The following is a 23,716-nucleotide window of genomic DNA, read 5'->3' as shown; positions in this document are numbered from 1 at the left end:
CTGTATAAATGACTGTGTCATCCGCATGCATATGTATCTTTACTGGGTTTATTCTATTATCAAGGTCAATTTCAAAAATAAACTCAAACTGTCATGAACTAAAACTCAAACTGTCATGAACAAGTAACCACAAGAGGAACTCAAATGCAGGACACAGAAGACCAGTCCTCAAAGGCAAAAATCAGGGTTTAATCAGTCCAAGGTTTGGTACAAGGCAATCAACACAGGCAGAGGTATCCAAAACGTGAGGTAAAAAGCAAAGTCAAAAAACTATTGAGGTTGATACGAGAAGGCTATGAATACAAAAGAATGCTGGAACAAGACTATGAGGTACAATGAACTGGCGATGAGACAGTGAGAGACATGAGGTTAAATACAAGAGGTAATAAGGGTGATGGGAAACAGGTGGGGATGAACAATCAGGAGGCAGGTGTGACAAGACGGGGGCAGGGCAGACAGGAACACAGCTGAAACAGAGACAGGAGTTAGTGATTTCAAAGTAAAACAAACAGGAAACACAAGACATGAAATTAAATGAACAAAATAAAGATAACTTGACCATGATCATGACACAAACCTGTGGAACACCTTGTTGACTGTATGTGAACCTGAGGTATAGCATTCATCAAAGAAACACTGAGTTCTTTAAGAATGATAATTCTTAAACCAATTCGGCGCTATTTTGCAAAGGCCTATAAAGTAAAAGCAGGTTGTGGTCTACAGAGTCCAAGGCTTTTGACAAATCAGCAAATCTGCCAAGCGCTGTTTACTATGATTTAATAATATAATTCGTAATTAGGTGCAGTTATAGTGCTAAGACCTGATCTCAAATCTGACTGAGATTCACTGAGAATATTATTAGCAGATAAAAACTAATAAAAAATGAATAATAAAGCCTATTTCAAGAGCACGTTTATGTCAGGATTTGAGGTTTCTGTCCATCACTTCTTGTTTTATTTTGTATTCTCCCTTTTACCTGTGTTGTCTCTGAGTTCACTTCCTCCCTTTGTTTCCCCACCACTGGTGATTACCCTCATTTGCCTCACCTGTGTCTCGTTCTGCCCCCCCCCTCGTGTGTATATAAGCCAAGCTCTCCCTTCCCTCTGTGCCAGTTTTTACTTTGTCTTCCCTGTGAGCAAATGTCCCAGCATTTTTGTATACTGATTCCTCATGTATGACCTTCATGACCAATTTCCAGACCTGTGAGACTGCCTGATATCTTTTGTACTGTTGCCATGAGTTTTGGATTCCTGTGTACTGACTGACTATGTTTCTGTGTAATCCTCTGAGTGCTGCTGTATTACTGTGTCCACCTGTCTGTGAGTTCATGACAGTTTAGTGTTTAGTGCATCATTGGGTGTTTAATATGAATATTCAATGATTTGTTGTTTTTTTTTCCCCCATAAAGTTAAAATGTTTGCAGGTCGTTCTGTGTGACACCATTCACTCAGTATAGTGAACAAGCTAAATGTACTAAGAATGGGGCAGAAATATACAACATTTTTTGCTGACACTAGATATCAAAATAAAGTCGGTGTCGTATTAAGTTACTGTGAGCTTTAAATGTACCATTTCGAAGCAGAAGAAAGACAATAATGTTATCTCAGAGCCTGATCAGATCAGATCTGTCACCTCCAGGCTGCTGTATTGTGTCCTCAAACTGTCTGTATCAAAGAGCAGTGTGACAGTCGAGAGTGCTGACTCCACAGCAAAATCAGGGGATCAAAATGTCCCTAGAAGTACACTGCACACTGACTGGAAAAAAAACCCCAAAACATCTGCTCAGTTGACTTAGTGGTCTCTGACTGATGATTAAGTTCTCTGGCTTTCAAAGGGCAGCCCTGAGTGTGTTATTAATGCACTACTGTTGGGTGTATAAAGTTCTGCACAGGTTTAAAACTCAGACCTGACCCAACACAATGAACATAACACATAAGATACTGTCCCATTTGAAACCCAGCCTTCATCTAAAAGTTGAAGCTAGAGTGTTAACTTGCCAGGCTAAAGCTCTACATTGGTTACACTGTTTTGCAAGTTTGGAGTGTTCTGCCAACCTCACTGAAAACACCAGTTTTAACTGTAGTTGAGAGAAGACACACAGAGCCTGTCAGTTGTGTTTTTACCTGCAGAGAAAGCTGAGATACTCCTCATGTCTGGCCTGTGTCGTCCGCATCATAATGGTCTGGAATGTCTTGCGCTCAAGAGCCCAGATTTGAGACCATGATACAGCTGGAGAAGAATGAAACCATTAACAACTATGACTATTGCTTCATTACTGTAGAGCACAGCTATTCAATTACAAATTCAATTAACCCCTCCCTAAGCCCCGCCCCTTTATGATGGTCCATCAAGCTGTCAGAGCAAGCACGGAAGATGAAAAAAGTGATTTCAGAGAGAAGCAGACAAAGAGAGTCTACAATATGTGAAATATACAGTATATCCAGGATGCCAACCTCAGTCAGCAGCAAAAACAGGTCAAAAAGATATTTTTTTAAAAACATAGTTCAAAAAATGAAATTAAAATCTGTACTTGATCCTGCTGCATCTTTTGGAATTGAAAGAGGAGTTTAGGAGTCTCATAGCCTGAGGGATAAAGATCTTGGAACAGCAGCAGATACTTTTTCCATATGGCAGCAATCTTGAGGTCTAAAAAAGACAAACTAGTTTGCTCTTTACGTTGATTTATTTACATATTGACAGTTCTCATCTGAGACAAAAAACACTTTAGTATACGCATAAAACCCACCCCCCAGGCAATCAGTTCATTGATTACTCATGTGATAATAAGAAGATGCCACTGCTGAGGTGCGCTTGTTTTATACGTCTTTTAAGCTGCAACAGATTCCTAGCTGATGAGGCAAACTCCAGTCAACTCATTGCAAGTCCAGCTCAAGAGGATAAAGCAGTTGTACTGGTCTTCTTATTGTAATCCTGGTAGGAAGCGTAACAAGATATGAGCGTACCTTTCCATCTTTCCATCAGCCCAAATAAACTTCCTTAATTCTTCCCATTTTCCAAAGATGTTTGCGTAGTTTATCCTTGTGCACTAAAACTACATCTCCAGGCTTTAACTCTGTGGACTTCTTTACAGGAAAGGAGTGGTGTGAAGATCATAACTCATGGACATATTCTTTAGTCCATTGAGTCCAAAATGTGTTCATTATGCGCTGTCTATAGTTCCATTTCCATGCGTTTGTCTTTGTTCTATGTTAGGGATAGCAGATGCTGCGTTGCCAGGTGAGGGGAGCACAGTAAGACCCTGCTGAATCAAAAAGTGCGATGGATTCAGTGGTAAAGTCTCTTCGCTGCTGGTGTGGGTGAAGGTGATAGCACGGGAATTAACAGCTGCTTCTACTTCTGTCAGCACAGTTTCTATCTCCTTATACTTGAGGGAGGCTTTTCCAATCACTTTGCACAGGCAGGTTTTTACTGACCTAACCATTCTCTCCCACATGCCATCCCACCATGCAGCTCTTTCCGCAATGAACTTCAATGTGATTAATTTTTCAGAAAATAATTTCTGCAGTTCTTTTGATGAAAGGGAATCCCAGAGAACTTTTAACTCCTTCTGAGCTCGCTTGAATGTTTTTGCACTGTCCAAATAAATTATTTTACATATTCCTCGACGTGACACAAAACATCTGAAAGCTAGCAAAAACTTTTTATTTGTCATATCAGTCACTAATTCAAGATAAATCGCTCTGGTGACTGCACATGTGAAAAGGGCAATAAAAACCTTATCTTGATATTTAGTGAATAGAGGGCCGGCAAAATCCATTCCTGTGATTTCAAAGGAAGGTGCTTCCTCTGTGCGCTGCTCAGGTAATGGAGCTGAAATCTGCTGAGCCACTTTTACTTTGTATTTACGACAGATCAGACAAGCATTTACAACTCTTTTGTTAGGTGTCGTCCTTTAATGATCCAAAATTGCTTTCTCACTTGATGAAGAGTGTCATGCAGACTGGAAGGCAGCACCTGTTGATGACATTTTTAACTATCAGTTCTGTCAATGTTGCATTTGCAGGAAGGATGACGGGATGTTTTTGTTCAAACTTTCCAGTCATTTGTAACCTGCCTCCCACTCTCAAGTGTCCTTTTTCATCCAAGAAAGGGCTTAAAGGTTTGATATTGGACTGTACATTTATTTCTTGGCCTCGTTTTAACTGAGCTATTTCTTCATGATTGTCATGGTGCCTGCCTGCCTGCCTCCTCCTCCCCCACTGCCAGTACTTTTCCACTCACCCTCCCTCTGCTCCACTCTACCTGCAAACCACGCCCACCTCCGCAGCCTGCTCACCTCACAGCTGCAACTCATCACCAATCAGTCCTGCATATAAGCCTCTCCAGCACTCTCACTCACTGCCAGATTGTTCTTCTGCACTATGCGAGACTTTCCAGCGTTCTTCTGCCAGATCGTCCGAAGCCGACTCTGCCTGTCCCTGACCAGCTCTCCTCGCCTGTCTCCTCGTGTACCTACCTGCCTTCTGTCCCTGACCACGTGCTCTGTTTCGGCGTCTCGGAACTCTGACTGCTCTCCTGGTAATGTCTCCTCTGCTTGGCTTCGACAATCCTCCTGCTCTCTCCTCATCGGTACTGCTGCCATCGCGGACTGCTTTCCTGATAACAGAACTCCTGCCTGCCCTCTATCCCTGTGCTTAACCGACGACGATTCCTCACCACGTGTTGTCGGTTCGACGAGCTACGGGGCTTCCTGCTCACCAGCTACAGCTGCTGCAAGATTCGTCTCCTCTCCTCGTGGGAATCCTAGAGACTGTGCTTGGGCTCTCAGCCCGAAGAACGAACTTTTCACATTATTGACTCTGAGCATATTGAACTTTAACTGTGTTGGTTTAAATAAAGTTTATTACCAACTGTCACTGAGCGTCAGAGTACTGCATTTGGGTCCTAAACACACCCGTTTCAATGATAACTTCTATTCTGTTACATGGATCCAATAAAGCTCAGCTTCTGTGATCTTTTCAGCTGATAAAGCTCAAGTCAGTTTTTGTTTTTCTCTGGCATTGTGAATGAAGTGTTGGATCCAGGCAATTACATTTAACATTCTGTTGAGGTCACTGTGAATTTTCATCTCCAGTAATTTCCTTGGATTTTCAGAACTTGTCAAACTGGTTTCCACATTTCCACAACAGACAGATTTTCTTTTACATCGTCATCATTTTCATGTGTTTCAGTATTATTTTGACAGTAATTAATTTCTCTTTCTTTGAGCCACTCCGGGCCGTTCCACCACAGAGAGCTGTCGTTTAACTTGTTGACACTTATCCCTCTTGTTGCAACATCTGCAGGATTTTCTTTTCCGCTGCAATAACTCCATTGTGTTGGTTCTGTTCTGATTCTGATCACTCTGACTCTGTTCTCTTCAAAAAATTTCCACTGTTTGGCGGCGCTTTTTATCCAGTGTAAAGTTATCATTGTTGTCACTCTACATTTGTAATTGGCTCTTATTTATGTCAAGGCGTTTAAAGACATACTGACTGAGTCTAGCTCCAAATAGAGCTCAGAGCAGTTCTAGTCTGGGTAGCATATTTTTTAAGCAGCACTACTACTGTTTTAGCTGTTATAAGAGTCACTGTGCACTCACCATCTTCAGGGAAGATTTTCAGATAAGCAGCTCTGCAATATGCAATTTCACTTGCATCACTGAAGGCCTGCACTCCTTATTTAACAGGTGCATGTTGATCTGTGAGCACTGCTTGGTACTATCTGGGGATATTTATTTTCCTGATGTTAGGCAATTCTGTGCACCACTGTTGCCAAAGGTGTAACATATCCTCAGATAACTCATTGTCCCATTAAAGTCCACATTCCCACATTTGTTGGAAAAGGCATTTCACTCTGTTTGTAAAAGGAGAAAGGAATCTGATTGGATCAAAGATGCGTGCAGACGTTTGTAACATTTCCCTTTGTATTCCTTTTGATTTCCAGAAAATCCATTACGCTCCTCAAATTAAAGACAAAATCATCTTGTTCAGTTCTCCATGTCAGTCCAAGAACTTCCCTGCATCTTTTAAAATACTTTTTGCTTGCATGGAGAGGTCAGCTGCAGATCAAGATCAAGTCATCTACATACAAACATTCATCAAGTGTAGATGTCACAGTGGGATATTGTTGCTCATATTTTTCAAATGATGTTGAATTGTTGCTGCCAGAAGAAAGATACGGGGGGATGCGTGAAAAGGAACTCTGGTCATGCGCATGATTATTACATCAGTTTCTTCGTGGGGTTTTGGCAAGTCATTTAACCAGAGAAATCTTAAAGCATCCCTATCTTGTTCTCAAATAGAGATTTGCAAAAAGGCTTTGGTTATATCAGCCATAAATGCTACTCTATGCTGTTCGAACTTTAACAGGATAATGAGTAACTCAGGATTCAGATTAGGGCCTGTTGTCAAGCAATCATTTAGTGACTGACAACCAGCTGCATGAGAGGGCGCATCAAATACTACTCTAGGCAAAGTATGCGTTTAGCAAGGAGGTGAGAAGAGCTAAATGTTTGTACTCTGAGAAACTCCAACACCAGTTCTCAGCCGGTGACACTGCCTCTGTGTGGAGGGGGCTCAGGCAGATAACCAACTACAAACCCAGAGCCCCACAAGCTGCCAATGACTTGCGTCTGGCCAACAGCCTGAATGAGTTTTACTGTAGATTTGAAAGACAATGGGTCAGTCCTGACTCCATCCCCCATCACACCTCTGACCAGCCTCAACCCTCCACCTGCACCTCCCCCATCTCAGCAGGAGCTTCACCACAGCTGCCCACGTCAGAAGCTCCCAACTCATCCTCCCCCTCCCCCCCAGTGACACCTTTCTCCATCCAGGAGAAGGATGTCAACAGACTGTTCAAGAGGCAGAACCCCCGCAAAGCAAGTGGGCCGGACTCTGTCTCTCCATCCACCCTGAAGCACTGTGCTGATCAGCTGTCTCCAGTGTTCACAGACATTTTCAACATCTCACTGGAGACATACCACGTACCGGCCTGCTTCAAGGCCTCCACAATCATCCCTGTTCCCAATAAGCTGAGGACAATAGGACTCAATGACTACAGACCTGTTGCCTTGACCTCTGTGGTTATGAAGTCATTTGAGCGCCTCATGCTTCCACCCATCAAAGACATTACTGACTCACACCTGGACCCCCTACAGTTTGCCTACAGAGCCAACAGGTCTGTAGATGATGCAGTTAACCTGGCCTTGCATTTCATCCTCCAGCACCTGGACTCCCCAGGATCCTATGCCAGGATCCTGTTTGTGGATTTCAGCTCTGCCTTCAACACAATCATCCCAGCTCTACTGCAGGACAAGCTCTCCCAGCTGAATGTGCCAGACTCCACTTGCAGGTGGATCACAGACTTCCTGTCTGACAGGAGGCAGCATATAAAGCTGGGAAAACACATCTCTGACTCCCGGACTATCAGCACTGGATCCCCTCAGGCCTGTGTTCTTTCTCCTCTGCTATTCTCCCTGTACACCAACAGCTGCACCTCCAGTCACCAGTCTGTCAAGCTCCTGAAGTTCGCGGACGACACGACCCTCATTGGGCTCATCTCTGATGGAGATGAGTCCGCCTACAGGAGGGAGACAGACCGTCTGGTGTCCTGGTGCAGCTTGAACAATCTGGAGCTCAACGCTCTAAAGACAGTGGAGATGATAGTAGACTTCAGAAGGAACACAGCCCCACTCACCCCCATCACCCTGAGAGACTCTCCAGTGGTCACGGTGGAGTCCTTCTGCTTCCTGGGCACCATCATCACCCAGGACCTCAAGTGGGAGCTGAACATCAGCTCTCTGACCAAAAAAGCCCAACAGAGGATGTACTTCCTGCGGCAGCTGAGGAAGTTCAACCTGCCAGTGAAGATGATGGTGCAATTCTACACCTCCATCATCGAGTCCATCCTCACCTCCTCCATCACCATCTGGTATGCTGCAGCTACTGCCAAGGACAAGTGCAGGCTGCAGCGTATCATCCGCTCTGCTGAGAAGGTCATCGGCTGCAGTCTGCCTTCCCTCCAGGACCTGTACGCCTCCAGGACTCTGAGGCGTGCAGGTAAGATTGTGGCCGATCCCTCCCACCCTGGACACAAACTAGGCTTCGGTCCATCAAGACCAGAACCTCATGCCACAAGAACAGTTTCTTCCCGTCTGCCACCAGCTTCATAAACAAGGCCCAGGTCCCCCACTGACGCACTCTCCTCATAGACTGTACGTTACATTAATGTGTTCATTAATGCACATCACTGACACTGCTGCTGGTCATGCGGCACATCCACACCATAAAGTTGCACTCAAACCTGTATAAATGTGAATTTCAATGTAAATATCAATATATATCTTGCACTCCAAACATTCTTGTATATAACTTTAATTCCATGGTTCTGTTTCTTGCACTGTTACACTGTTACTTGTGTTACTTGTTTTGTTTTGCACTGTAAGACTCGTACCTTTTATATTTTATATTTTATATTTTATATTTGTATCTTCTATTTTATCTATTTTCTTTTTCTATATTTATGTTGCACCAACCCACCAGAACAAATTCCTCGTATTGTGTTAACTATACCTGGCAATAAATCTTTTTCTGATTCTGATTCTGATTCTGATTCTGAGCTTAGTAGTTAATCGATCCTCATTAATGACTGCTCTGTGGGGGGATAGTACGTGGGATTGTCGGAGATCCTATTTTCCACACGTTCCTCTATTCCCTGACTGACATACTCTTTGATGATGTCACTGTACTGATTATAAAGTGGAACACTGTTAAACTTTTTAACCAGCTGATCAAAATGTCTTGTGGCAACATCATAATTAGTGGACAGTTCTTTATTTTCAGACAGACCTTTCAAACAGCTGCATTGTCTCCTTGTCACTTTTCTTTGATTCTTGCTCTGTTAGAATCCTGAAAGATTCAGTTTCCCAACAGGAGCGCAGTGTGTGATTTAATTTTTTTCTCCAGCCCAACTCTCACGAAGAGTTCAACATCGTTAGGCTCTGTGTCAGCTGTTGCATTGAACATGGATACGGTGCCTTGAATTAGCCATCCAAACCTACTGTCTAGAGCAACCAGTAATTGAAAGAGGTGCTCTCCTTTTCCAGAGACAACTTCTCAGTAATGATCTCCTCGGATTCAGACCCCCAGCTCCCGCATTTCCATTCTGCTCACAGCAGTGTCGACCAGTTGCGTGCCTTTGTGCTCCAGTTCTCTGTGTAATTCCTCTCCTGCTACTCTCATAATGGAAGAGCATACGAGGTGTTTCTAAAACCACTAAATCTACACTTGATGCGTGATGCGTCATGCTATGATACACTATGATGCGTTTTTGTCACCTCACCTAAAAGCAGCTGTTTTTGTTTGTTTCTTTGGTCAAATGACCCGATGAGGATCCAAGCAAAATTGAAACATTGTCTGAAATAAACTTGTGTGGCATGTGTAGCAGTATGGCTGTAGCTGTGCGGTGTCTTAATTAGTGCTGCAGGATCAGCATGTCTCTGCTGGGGGCGCAGTCTATAAAGGTGGGTGGTTGTGCCCTGGGAGCTCTCTTGCCTCGAAGCTTCCGGGTGCTCCACTTCCACCAGTAGCTTCACTTGATTGCCTCGCGGCCGGATCGCTCAGCTCGCTGATCCCGGGTATGTGCGGTGCTGCATGGTTCTGTGTGCTTTTCATAAAGTTTTGCGGTCATCATCAAAATTGGTTTTTGTCCCTCATGCAGTGCCTGGACTTGGGTCTTCCTCTCCCTTGTCAGCGTTAATCGCCGGGCGTCAAGTGTCTCTCCCCGGCACCTCATCTCGTGTGCTGCAGCGTGGGAGAGTGATCTGCGGTCTGCCACATTTGTAATTATGCCGCTGTGGCGCCGAGTGCTTCTCTTCCTCACTTTGTGATGCTCATTCAACTCCTGACGGTATGTAGACATCGTGATGCCAAGTTACCGGCATAGTTAATTTTTAGATCCTAAAATATGTCTTTCAATGGCAGGGTACACGTGTGTGCGATCCTCTCCACCAGCTCTAACTCCGCCTCCCTCGCACGCCGCGTTGGCCGGCTGCTGTTTTGCGTGCCTGTTTGTGTGGCGATTGTTTATCCATTCATCCAACTCTACGTCTCCAACCGTGCTGTTGCTGGCACTCATTAAAGTGATTGCTGTCCCTATCCTGGGCTGCGCATATCTTAACCTTTTCCTAAGCATGGACTGAAGTTTATTAGTAATAGTTAGTGTGTGTTGCATGTGTACTGGGGTTTAGATACTTTTGATAGTTGTTATTTTATTTTTTTGCTTTATGTTTGGGTTGTTTTGCATGTTTGTTTTGGCTTACTTATCCTTGATTATTTTTCTTTGGTTGCCTTGCATGTTTATTTGGGTTTATCAGTTTTGATTAATTCAAGATTATTTCTGATTATCTTTATTTGTTTTGGGTTGTTCGACAGTTTTCTTTTGCTTGCATGTGTTGGGTTTTGTTAAGCTATGTGGGTTCATTAATTTAACCCTGATGTAAAACCCAATTTAGTTATTTGCCTTTCTCTTTGTGTATTTTGTGGGGTTTGTTTAGGGGTGAGTGCGTGCGTGGTGTGTGTGTATAACGATTTTATTGAACTGTGTTAAGTAAAATAATATATTGTTAAATAAAATTAACTTAATTTTTTACGCTGGACCCGGTCTCAAGCTTTCATCAGTGAATGAACTTGTGTGCTTTAAATACTGTGGAGAGGGTTAGTACAATTCTCCAGGTGAAATGCCTGGGGTGGCGTTGTCGGTAACTGATAATTAATTTGTTAATTTAATAGCGGTTTGGGTGTGGTTGTCCTGATCAAAATTCTCTTTAAAAGAATTATTAAACTCTGTCCATTATTCAACCTTCAAACATTTGAATTTTTTCCAGTTTGCCCCATGCAAAAGTCTTAATTACATTGAAAAGAGTCAGCATTGTGACAAAAATTTTGAATTGTTGAACATGGGCACATCTGTGCAGTATGTGAGGCATCAATGAGTCATGTCATAGTAGTATATCTATAACTCCTTTATTGCATATTCATCTGCTCATGGTCCATATAGCCAGCAAATGTTTTACAGGGGGTATGGATATGGTTGTAAAACACACACGGTACACATTTAAGCACCTGGAAGTGTTTACATGTATGTAATCCGATAGATGAGACATATTGAAATATTGAAAACCATGGCTGGTTTGGTCTCACAGAAAAGGAAATGCTGCGATCACTCACCTTTGACAGTGGCTGTTCTCTTACAGTTATACAATATGGCCAGTTCTCCAAACGCTGTTCCAGGACGCATCTCCCTCAGTAGCCTCCCATTTTGGATGACCTCCAGCAAGCCATCTGCAGTGAAGAAAAATGAAGCTACAACCAACTCATTGTACCATGTGAATTTTCATTTGATGCATAATGTTTTGGAAGGCCAGGCCAGGACTGTACATAGGTATGATCTCAACTGGCACCTTTAGGTGCAAAGTTACAGTGATTCTACTTCTTCTGGATATATCAGCTTCTCAGCCTATCTCTAAGGATGAACCCATATAACCTTCTTATTTCAGATGCTGGAATCCTTGATGTCATTCTCTCAGTCACAACCCAAAACTCATTACCACAGGTGAGAACTGAAGAGAGATCTACTGGTAAACTGAGAGCTTCACTTTCAGGCTCCCTCATCAACACAAGCCTGGTAAGACCATCCTGATCATGTGAGCTCAATATTCTGTTTCTCTCTCTGTAACACTTTCCAGAAATTGGTATCCACTCAGGCTAATCATGAATTTGCACTGTAATTGACAACTTAAGCAGCCAATCAGGAACTGTGTTGTAGGTGATGATGTAGCATACAGGCTACTTCTTGCAAAACAGTGCTGGTGGCTCCTGCAGCAACAAGTGCTTAACTCTAATGTTAGCATAGTAACTGTCTAACTGACAGCGTCTAGTAGAGACTAGTGCTAACTAGAGGTCTGGCCAGGATCCATGCCCCCCCCCTTTTTTTTGGCTGCTAAAAGTCTGTGCTCCTTGCTAAAGCTCTGACCAAGTCATGTGTTCACACACACACACACACACACACACACACACACACACACACACACACACACACACACACACACACACACACACACACACACACACACACACACACACCACCCTCATCACTCCTGTGCTTTCATTCAGTCTGTTGATCAGTGACACACAAAACACACACACATCTCCTTGCTTGTGACCTGTTGCAGTGTCAGCCGTGGAAGACCTGAGGCACATCATAACGAAAGGGGAGCTAATTAAAATCCCAAATGAAAATGGGAAGGCTTGGCTGTGTGTTCTCTTGACTTAAGAACTGAGAGTACACAAGGAATGTGCATTGTTGCCATTGCAATACAATTTTAAAATATAGCAAAGATTGCAAGAAGACCAGGATAAAATAAAATAATTCTGTTCAGCCCCCGCTGCTGCTAATGCTGCTGCTGTTGTTGTTGTTGTGTGTTTGTGTGTGTGTGTGTCTTTCAGCATTATTTCCAGTATTCAGGTTTAGACTTGGACTTGGATGCAGGCTTCCAATGTTGCATTATACAGTCGAGCTTATTGTCGGGTCAGGTTGCTATGTCATGAGCAGTTCATGAGCTTAGGCTGCATTTTCAAGCCCGTGCAGACCACTAGTGCTAACATCAGGATTGGCTGGTGGAGTCTGTCTGTCAAGGTAAGTACTCTCACCCACTGAAAGTGTTTGTGGTGGCAGAGAGTCCAGACTGATACACAGAGAGATATACAATGTTGAGCTCACATTATCAAGGTGGTCTCACCAGGATACAACACAACAACCAGGCACAACCACGGAATGACCAACGATGTGCCTATCAGGCAAAGACCCAGGAGCCCACAGGTGTCAGGGCACCTCTGAACAAGAGTCTCCAATTGTAGTGAATGGTGTTAGCAATTCTCATTGAAAAGTTAAAGGGCTTACCTTCATATGGTCATGCTGTTGTCATGTAATTTTCTCGTGATGCCTAAAACAGCATCAAATCTTCCTATGCCAAGGGGCCCATTGTCTCACAAGTGTCTATGCATCACATCACTGCTAACCCATCCAATTTTTAAAGCTCTTAGCCTATTTCGCACTCACTCATGAACAAAACTGTATATGACTTACACAACCTGAAGGAAGATGTCTCTTTTTCAATAAATACATACTTCAACCCCAATTTTTCTTTTTTTGACATTTTTTGACATTTTTTCTGTCAAAGAAATTTGTGGCCCTTCCTGTATGTGGCCCTTAAGCCATCCCTTTTGCACTACTATTAATTTAATCAATAAACACACTATATTATATGCTTAAGGAATCATAAATTTAAAGATTTAAAAAAGAGTTTGGGAAATTGTACTATCAACTTCCTTAATGATGAATGCAAACTGATGACCTTTCTTTGTTTATAACTGTGCTGTAAAATGTACAAAATCACAAAGTATCCACCATATAGCTTAGTCTGTCTCACTTAAAATGGGACAGCAAAAGTTCCATGCGAGCAACATGCATTCTGCTGAGCTGACCTGCCAGTACATAGAGGTAATTGCCAGGTTCCCCCTCCTTGATGACCATCTGTCCCTCGGTGTAAACCTTCTCATGCATACAGTCCACTATCTCCCTCATGTGTTGTGACTCCAGCTTCTTCAAGAAGTCATTTTTCATGATGGCATCGTTGATGAGCTTCTTGGTGCTGGTATTTAAGAAAAAGCAGAAAAAAATAGTGTCAACTTAAAGACAATTCTATAAATGTTACCCAGTGTCACAAATTACAATTTTAACTCAAGTTTCATAACTTTCAAACTGGACCCAAAGCAGAGAAATGACAGAACTTGTAGATCAACAAGTGTTAAAAAAAACGACAAAAAAGCAGGCAGTGGAGACAGGGAGCAGGCTGGCTCATTGCGAACAGCAGTAGAAAAAACATGAGAGCTGAGCACAGGGTCCACTGGATGACCTGTAGACAGGAGACAGAAACACAATTGAGTAAGAAATGCAAAAAGGCAGCAAAAAAACTAAGAACTACAATGCAGGAAACACTAGAGTATATCATCAAGGCACTAACGAGCGAGACGGAATTATCTCCCAGAGTAGTGGAGTGTAGAGAGGACTTTTATTTCCAGGTTGATGAGGAGAAGGGGAATCAGGTGTGTGTCATCAGCAGCTGCAGCAGAACCAGCCACACCCCCTGTCACCCACAAGCCAGCAGGAGAAAAAAGGAAACAGAAAGGGGAGGGGGAGGGAAATACACAACAAGTACGACAAAACCCAGACCAAAACAGAATCACCAAACCTTACAGTCTGTACTACAGTGCACCATATTGGGCACTGAAAGTCGCTTTCTAATTTTGAAGGTCAAAATTTGTGTGAAGAATTTGTGTGACTTCTGTTTGCATTGTGAAGCAGACCTGTTCATATCCATATATGTGTACATTTCGACTGCCCTGTAACGTCAATATGGTCAAAAGATAACCAACACATTGCTTTAAGTTCTGACCTAGCAGGCACACAACACAATCAACGGGAAAATTAAATGAAACATTTCACTTGGTCCTGAAATAACTTTTGACCAAAAAAATCCCAACTCATGGCTTTAGGGAATTGAACATTGTATCCGTCTGCTGTTAAAGTAACATCATGTAACATTTCCACCTTAAAAATAGCAGTTTCGAAGTTGATCTAATACTACACTAACTTTCACCAGGGAGAATTATGTCCATCCCACTTCCACAGAGCGCCCTCGTCACCTGCTTTCAGCACTATGTAACTTGGCCAGTGTTCAAAAGGCACCACAAAAGACTTCCATGAAAGCTGCTCTTGTGTATCCTTACACAATGCTCTTCAGAGATCTCTCCTCAATTCTCACTCCTCGAATCCTCAAAGCAAAAATAAGCTGTATGTTCTAATACTCACACTGCCATTCTCTATGATATGCCAAACAAAGATTTTGTACATCCCAAAACATTAGTGTCTCAAATGCAGTATGCCCAAAGTACCAGGATGTTGTACTACTGTCGGAATTTGCACTACGCAGGCCAGCATGCTTTTTCAGCAGTACTCTGATTGGATGATGGAAGATTTAAGGCAGTCTCTGCTTGCATATATTTATATGTAGAAATTTTCTGATGCTGCCATAATACCTGATGAAGGTCTGCTAGACTGAAACGTCATTTTTCATTCAATAAATATGTCAGCAATAAGTGGGACAGTATGGGGGAGTTTTCTCTGTGTCCTTGATTATTCTAAACTACAGTCCTCTGCGCAGCAGCAGATACATCACATGACCGCACCACAAACAGATGGCAGCTGATTGACAGCTGACAAAAAAGTTGCAGTGTTGTGTGACAGCGCATTAAAGTGACTGATGACCAGGAGTCAAATAGTAATAAAACTGTATTATATATTAATTGTTTAAGAGAACAAAATAATGTAGATAACCAACAAGAAAATAATGAACAAAACAATGATAGAGAAATACACATCTAGGCGTATTTAAGTAATGTGTTTGAACTTGGAACTTGTAACAGTTACAACTTAAGGGTTAAACTACATATATTGCCAACTAACAACAGCAGAGCTCTCTGGGTTGATTTCCATCTCTGACAAGCTCCGCAAATGGTGTTTTCTCTGATCTCCATAGTAACAGATATATGTGCAAGAGGGTCTAAGTTCAGGGCTCAGTATTAGGGAGTAGTACATCACGACTGTGTGCACACTGCATGTAACAGCACATACTTTGTAAAGGCAGCTGTAAAACAAACTAAAAGTAAAAAGAATCAGTATGCAATTCGGAACAGCTTTGAGACGGTCTTCAAGATGGTGCATCAGAATGACCTTTGGTTCAAGCAAGGATTGAGGTGCAAGGAAACGACAAATACATGACTTGGGATGTAGCTACAGCAACTAGGCTACATCTCTCAGCCACAAATCTGCCATGGCTGTCAATGTCAAAGCCTCTGTAGATGGAGCTACTCCTGAATTTTTGGTTCTGGAGCTGGTTTAGCTTGAAGGCCAAAGTGCAGAGGGAATAGAGGAAGCTCTGTTGAACTGTTTGGAGACTGTAGGCTCCATGGAGGAGTGGCCTTAAAAAAAACCAAAAAAAGGGTCTCAATTGTTTCTGATGGAGCCAGTGTCATGCAAGGTGAGAACTGGTGTGGCAACCAGATTGACTGCCAGGTCCTTCTTCACATGCCACTGCCTGAAACATTGTTTGGAACTGGCTGTGTCTGATACTGTGGATGAGGTTCAGGCAGTCAGCCACTTGAAGGTCTTCATGAAGAGGATCCACAATCACTTATTCAGTCTGACAAAAAATCACAAGAATTTCTGGAAGCTGCACAAGAACAAAAGTGGGCTCACAATTCCTAAAAACTGGCAGAGTTTTGAGTATGGGATGTGTGTCCAGCTGCTTCTGTTCTATAAAGGCTGTGTGGAGACCACATGGAGCACTCAACAGCATGCAGCAGGAGCCCAAACAAGAAACATCAAAGAGAGGCAAACTTATGGAATCCGCACATCTTATGCAAAGCAAGGAATTTCTGTGTGACCTTGGGACTCATGTACGATGCACTTGCAAACCTGTCTCAGCAACTGCAGAACCATTCAGACTTTTGTGATCTCAGTCTTCTGGACACAAACAACTGGCAGCGCCAGGCACCCAGACAGTGAAAGGGATTTCAGTCTCACAAGCAATCTATGCACAAGAGATCTACACCACTGTTGTTGTCCAAAGTAAGTAATTTATGATCAGCATGTCTAGGTCCTGTGTAAGTCTTTTTTAGTCAAGGAAGTATATCACAACATAGTTAAGAAGTCATTGCTCTGCCATGCAAGCAAGAAGGAAATGCACATCTAGTCAAGTACAAACATGCATTACAGGCATTAAACTGATGGAGCACACAGCCTACGTTTGACAATGGTTTTGGGAGATAGGTGAACATGCTGTTTAAAGTGTGTAATTGTGCTTGGGAACATATGGACTACTTTGTGTCCTCTGTTGAGATTTTTATACTCCGTTGAGTGTTTCGACAGAATTGCAGGAATGTTCATTAAAAATACTGATCTGCTTTTCATGAGTTTACACTCTAAAACGTGCAATTAAAATTGCCAGCTGTTAAACCAGTGTCTCCAGGCCATTATTCATGCAACATATTAACAGGTGGTGTATGGACCCAAATGCAGCACAATCACAAGCAATGGTGAGTAATGGACTTCACATTTTCAGTCTTCACAGATACCAGGTAAACAGGTAAGCTGTAATAGTTCAGTTCCAATTTCGGGCTAGAAGCTTTCAAAGTTTTTGGGCTAGTTTAAAGCTCGACATGGACAGTCTGAACTGGGACACACGTGAATACAGTTCAATCACGAGGCACATGTTCTCACACAGCAGTTCAATTCGAGGCAGAGGTACAGTGAACGCTGGTCAGAGGAATGTGAGGCCGGCAACAGGAGACTAACCTAATCTAATCTTCTAACTTGCTCCTTACTTTGACTGCTTTTTGCTTGCCTATGATTGAAACTCACTCAAGTTTTACACAAACACTCACTGCTGTCTTCTCCTCTCAGCAGTTCTACCTGTTTAATCACATAGCCTTTCACTCACTGTCAGCTCGTTAGCTACTTTAGCTTTAGCTCTGGTTAGCGATGGCTTCTCCCTTCTCTTCTCCTTCTTCTGCTGCTCTGTCCTGCTCGGTGTGTCAGATGTTTAGTTACTCCTTTCCCTCTTTTAGCGATAGTGGTACATGCAATAAATGTAGCTTATTTGCTGTGTTGGAGGCGAGGCTTAGTGACCTGGAGGTGTGGCTCTGCACCCTGAAAAATCCCTCTGTAGCTGCGGTAGTTAGCAAGCCCCTTGTAGCCAATGCGGACCGACATAACGTAGCATCCCCAGGCAGCCTCCGTGCAGCCAGGAGGTTCGGTGACTGACCGAGTGAAGAATAGTAACCCGAAGCCCACGGTTCACCACCCACTCCCCCTTCACGTTTCAAATAGGTACTCCCTACTCAGTGACACAGCCACTGAGGAAACAACTTTGGTCATTGGCAGCTCTTGCTCAGCTTTTGTGAAATGTGAAGTTAGTGACACCAGCAGCCATAGTCAAATGCACCCATGGGACCAGAGCGGGCAACGTCATGTCAAATTTAAAGCTGCTGACTAAGGCGAAGTGTAAATTTGGTAAGATCGTTATTCACATCTGCGGCAATCACACCTGGTTACGACAATCGGAGGTCACTAAAATTAACATAGAGTCAGTGTGTACACTACCGTTCAAAAGTTTGGGGTCACCCGGACAATTTTGTGTTTTCCATGAAAAGTCACTTTTATTTACCACCATGAGTTGTAAAATGAATAGAAAATATAGTCAAGACATTGACAAGGTTAGAAATAATGATTTGTATTTGAAATAATAATTTTTTCCTTCAAACTTTGCTTTCGTCAAAGAATCCTCCATTTGCAGCAATTACAGCATTGCAGACCTTTGGCATACTAGCTGTTAATTTGTTGAGGTAATCTGAAGAAATTTCACCCCACACTTCTAGAAGCCCCTCCCACAAGTTGGATTGGCTGGATGGGCACTTCTTGCATACCATACGGTCAAGCTGCTCCCACAACAGCTCAAAGGGGTTTAGATCTGGTGACTGCGCTGGCCTCTCCATTACAGATAGAATAGCAGCTGCCTGTTTCTTCTCTAAATAGTTCTTGCACAATTTGGAGGTGTGCTTTGGGTCATTGTCCTGTTGTAGGATGAAATTGGCTCCAATCAAGCACTGTCCACAGGGTGTGGCATGGCATTTCAAAATGGAGTGATAGCCTTCCTTATTCAAAATCCCTTTTACCCTGAACAAATCTCCCACATTACCAGCACCAAAGCAACCCCAGACCATCACGTTACCCCCACCATGCTTGACAGATGGCGGCAGGCACTCTTCCAGCATCTTTTCAGTTGTTCTGCGTCTCACAAATGTTCTTCTGTGTGATCCAAACACCTCAAACTTCGATTCATCCGTCATAACATTTTTTTGCAGTCTTCCTCTGTCCAATGTCTGTGTTCTTTTGCCCATATTAATCTTTTTCTTTTATTGGCCAGTCTCAGATATGGCTTTTTCTTTGCCACTCTGCCCTGAAGGCCAGCATCCCGGAGTCGCCTCTTCTCTGTAGATGTTGACACTGGCGTTTTGCGGGTACTATTTAATGAAGCTGCCAGTTGAGGACCTGTGAGGTGTCTATTTCTCAAACTAGAGACTCTAATGTACTTATCTTCTTGCTCAGTTGTGCAGCGGGGCCTCCCACTTCTCTTTCTACCCTGGTTAGAGCCTGTTTGTGATGTTCTCTGAAGGGAGTAGTACACACCATTGTAGGAAATCTTCAGTTTCTTGGCAATTTCTCGCATAGAATAGCCTTCATTTCTAAGAACAAGAATAGACTGTCGAGTTTCACATGAAAGTTCTCTTTTTCTGGACATTTTGAGCATTTACTCGACCCCACAAATGTGATGTTCCAGATACTCAACCTGCTCAAAGGAAGGTCAGTTTTATAGCTTCTCTAACCAGCTAAACTGTTTTCAGCTGTGCTAAGATGATTGCAGAAGGGTTTTCTAATCATCCATTAGCCTTCTGACGCAATGAGCAAACACATTGTACCATTAGAACACTGGAGTGGTAGTTGCTGGAAATGGGCCTCTGTACACCTATGTAGATATTGCACCAAAAACCAGACATTTGCAGCTAGAATAGTCATTTACCACATTAGCAATGTATAGAGTGTATTTCTGATTAGTTTTGAGTTATCTTCATTGAAAAAAAAAGTGCTTTTCTTTCAAAAATAAGGAAATTTCTAAGTGACCCCAAACTTTTGAACGGTAGTGTACGTCTGCAAAAACGATCTCAGACACCATAATCTTCTCTATTTTTGGTTCAAGCTTAGTAATACATCCTAAAGTTAAACTCAATTATAATTATAATTACAATTACAATTATAATATAAAAGGTTTTTTTTAGTCTTTCTCACTCATCCTGGAAAACTTTACAGCCCATTCTATTTGTTATAATTTACCACGCCCCTGGCCCATACTCTGAATTTTTATCCGAATTCTTAGAGTTTATATCAGGGTTAGTGCTTAAATCAGACAAAGTAATTATCGTAGGTGATTTTAACATTTACATGGATATTGATAATGATAGCGTTAGTGTTGCATTCTCCACACTTGTGGATTCATTTGGCTTCAGTCAGTGTATACATAAACCCAGCCACTGCCTCAATCACACCCTAGATCTTGTCCTTCCATATGGCATCGAAATTGATGATTTAATTGTCTTCTCTGAGAACCCCGCTGTCAGACTATTATTTGGTAACTTTCAATTTTTTGCTACTCAATTACATGTCTCTCAGCAAGAGTTACCATACTAGATGTCTGTCCAATGGCGCAGTAGCTAAATTTAAGGAACTGATTCCTTCTGCATTGAACTCATTACCATGTCTCAATGTGACTGAGAACGCTGTTACTAACTTAAGTCATTCTCAAATTGATTGTCTTGTTGATAGTGCTACTGGCTCACTGTGATCAGCTCTCGATTCAGTTGCACCTTTTAAGAAGAAAATAATTAAACAAGGAAAATTGGCTCTCTGGCTTAACCTCCAGACCCAAATTAAAACAGATATCCCAAACATTTTAAAGAAATTGGCATTCAACCAACCTGGAAGTGTCCCGTTTAGTCTGGCAGGACAGTCTTAAAACGTATAGAAAAGCCCTCCACTATGCCAGAGCAAACTACTTCTCATCATTAATTGAGGAAAATAAAAACAATCCCAGGTTTCTTAACAACACTGTAGCCAGGCTGGTTTAGAGTCACAGCTCTATCGAGCCTTGTATTCCTTTGGCCCTCAGCAGTGATGACTTTATACATTTCTTTAATGCTAAAATTCTGACTATAAGAGATAAAATTCATCACCTCTTGCCCTCATGACCTGACCTTAGATACGGGTAATCTGGATATGGCAGTAAGGCCTGAAATTTATTTGGGACCGTTTTTCCCACATTGACCTTCACCGACTCTCTACATTGATATCTGCATCAAAGCCATCAACATGCCTGTTAGACCCCATCCCAACTAGGCTACTTAAGGAAATTTTACCCTTAATTGACAACTCTTTGTTGGATATTATCAATGTGCCTCTACTAACAGGCTATGTACCACAGTCCTTTAAAGTAGCTGTCATTAACCCCCTTCTAAAGAAGCCCGATGTCGATCCAGAGGTTTGAGCACATACAGACCAATATCTAATCTCCCCTTTATTTCTAAAATCCTTGAGAAAGTGGTTGCTAATCAACTTTGTGACTTTCTCCAAGATAATAGTTTGTACTGTGATGAACTGTGAAAACTGACTGAAAATCCTCAGATAGAGACAGCACTAGTAAATATTACTAATGACTTATTGATTGCCTCTAAAATAAAAGACTGGTCTCTGTATTGATCCTGTTAGATCTCATTCATTCTCATTTGACACCACTGACCATCAAATCTTACCGCATAGACTCTGACACTTAATTAGCCTTAAAGGAATGGCACTAAGCAGGTTTAAATCTTACTTATCAGATCGTTCCCAGTTTGTTCATATTAATGATCAATCTTCCATGCATACTAAGGTCTGTTTCAGAGTGCCACAAGGTTCTGTACTTGGACCAATCCTTTTCACTTTACATATGCTTCCCCTAGGCAACATTATTAGCAATGACTCTGTAAATTTCCATTGTAATGCGGATGATATACAACTGTATCTGTCTATGAAACCAGATGAAACTGATCAGTTATCTAGACTACAAGCATGTCTTAAGGACATAAAAGCCTGGATGAGCGACAATTTCCTTTTCTAAGGATATCATTTCTCTAGATGGCATTACCTTGACCTCTAGCACAACTGTAAGAAACCTCAGAGTTAAATTTGATTAAGATCTATCTATCCTATATAAAACAAACTTCAAGGACTACTTTCTCACATCTTATCTGTCCCAGCTCATAGTTCCCCACCGACCCTCAAGATCACTGCACTCAGAAAGCGCAGGGTTACTTGTGGTTCCCAAAGTCTCCAAAAGTAGGATGGGAGCCAGAGCCTTCAGTTACCACGCTCCAGTTTCGGTCCGGGAGGCAGACACCGTCTTCACTTTTAAGGGTAGACTTAGGACCTTCCTCTTTGATAAAGCGTATAATAAGGGCTGGCTCAGGTTGTCTGGACCAGCCCCTAGTTAGGCTGACATAGGTTTTATCTGCCAGGGGACTTTCTACTTCTATTCATCTGCAAACACTCATATCTGTTTACTGCATTACGCTAACTCCATTGCATCTCCTGAGGATTTGTGCTCCCTTGCTTCCTAGTTTTCATGGATCCTAGCTGCAATCTTGGCTACGCCTGATCATGGTGATGGGATTGCTGATGCTGTGATCCTGCCTTTGGTCATGCTCGTGCTGTGGCTGCACTGATACTGTATCTCCGGCTCTCCTTCATCGTGATCTTGGTTTTGCTGTTGCTGTGGTCCCGTCTGAAGCTGTGCCTGTGTTGAAGCCATGATCCTGTTTGATGCGAACTTCTACTGTCATTATTTTGTGTCATGCCTCCACTATCAATTTACGCGTGGGACTTTTATCAACACACACAATATTTGCATATTTGCACGTAACATCACATGCTATCATAGACTGCATTTAGTAATTTTACACCTAGCACTATTGTAATATGACATGCTACTGTTACCATTATAGCTGTTGCATCGCTCCCCCTCTCTCTTCCCCTCTGTCTTTCTCTTTCTTTTTTGACATTATTGTAATTTAATTATTATTTATGACATCTATTGCACGTCTGTCCAGCCTGGAAGAAGAATCCCTCCTCAGCCACTCTTGCTGAGATTTCTTCCATTTTTTCCCCCCGTTAAAGGTTTTTTTTGGGGGAGTTTTTCCATAGGCGATGTGAGGGTCTAAGGACAGAGGGATGTTGTATGCTGTAAAGCCCTCTGAGGCTAATTGTGTTTTGTGATAATGGACTTTATAAAAACAAATTGACTTGACCTGACTTATAATAAATTAACATTGATAACACATACACGCCTTCACAATGCTCAATTATGTTATTATGGATTATTAAGTTATTACCAATTATGGATGCATACTGTATGCGTTAATGATTGTGTTGGTGCTTCTGGGGGATTGCTTTGGGACAACTGTCGCTCCAGGATGAGTTTGTCCAAGGTTGGAGGGGGAAAAATCAGAGTATAACCACAACAATAAACTAGACTGCACCACTGCTTAAACTAGCAACAAAACATGAAGGTCAGCTCAAGCTCATTCATTCTTTCACATTTCTCTATCACAGTCCCAATCAGCTTTTTCAGTTAACTCATCAAATTTTGCCACAATCTTTATAAGCCAATCATGTAACCCTTGTAAAACTTCATATCTGTTCTCCTCTCTGCTGCTGTCAGCTGTCATTTTAGATGGAATGGTCACACCCTCCTCCACCCCACTGACCTCCAGTCATCGTATCCACAAGGCAGGAGGAGCTCATCAAAAGCTCACTCATCACATCCAGATCATTAGCACCCTCTTCTCATCACCAACACAATCACCAGCAGCATCTAGGTTCTATTGGGGAGTTCCCTATTCGACTTCACCACCCTCCTTCAATGTATGACATCACAAAGGGGTTA

General features: G+C 42.4%; 1 protein-coding gene across 3 annotated transcripts in view; it reads right to left on the bottom strand.

Moving 5' to 3' along the window:
- The window catches only part of prkg2l (protein kinase cGMP-dependent 2, like), an 81,139-nt gene that overhangs the window by 43,475 nt on the left and 13,948 nt on the right, over window positions 1-23,716 (bottom strand). For 2 of the 3 annotated variants that reach the window (XM_088086809.1, XM_042501930.2), the window contains 3 exons: window positions 13,548-13,714; window positions 11,232-11,345; window positions 2,124-2,229 (listed from right to left, as the gene is read on the bottom strand). In XM_088086809.1, coding sequence (XP_087942935.1) covers window positions 2,124-2,229; window positions 11,232-11,345; window positions 13,548-13,714 — 387 coding nt within the window. Of the gene's footprint in view, window positions 1-2,123; window positions 2,230-11,231; window positions 11,346-13,547; window positions 13,979-14,086; window positions 16,099-23,716 lie in introns of those variants that run through there. The other variant, XM_088086810.1, reaches the window with a different exon arrangement.

Source organism: Plectropomus leopardus, chromosome 13, assembly GCF_026936395.1.
Source record: "Plectropomus leopardus strain MGB_pleo_1.0 chromosome 13, ASM2693639v1, whole genome shotgun sequence".
Lineage (NCBI taxonomy): Eukaryota > Metazoa > Chordata > Actinopteri > Perciformes > Serranidae > Plectropomus > Plectropomus leopardus.
The sequence above is the reverse complement of the archived record's forward strand: the minus strand, read 5'-3'. Positions and strand labels throughout refer to the sequence as shown.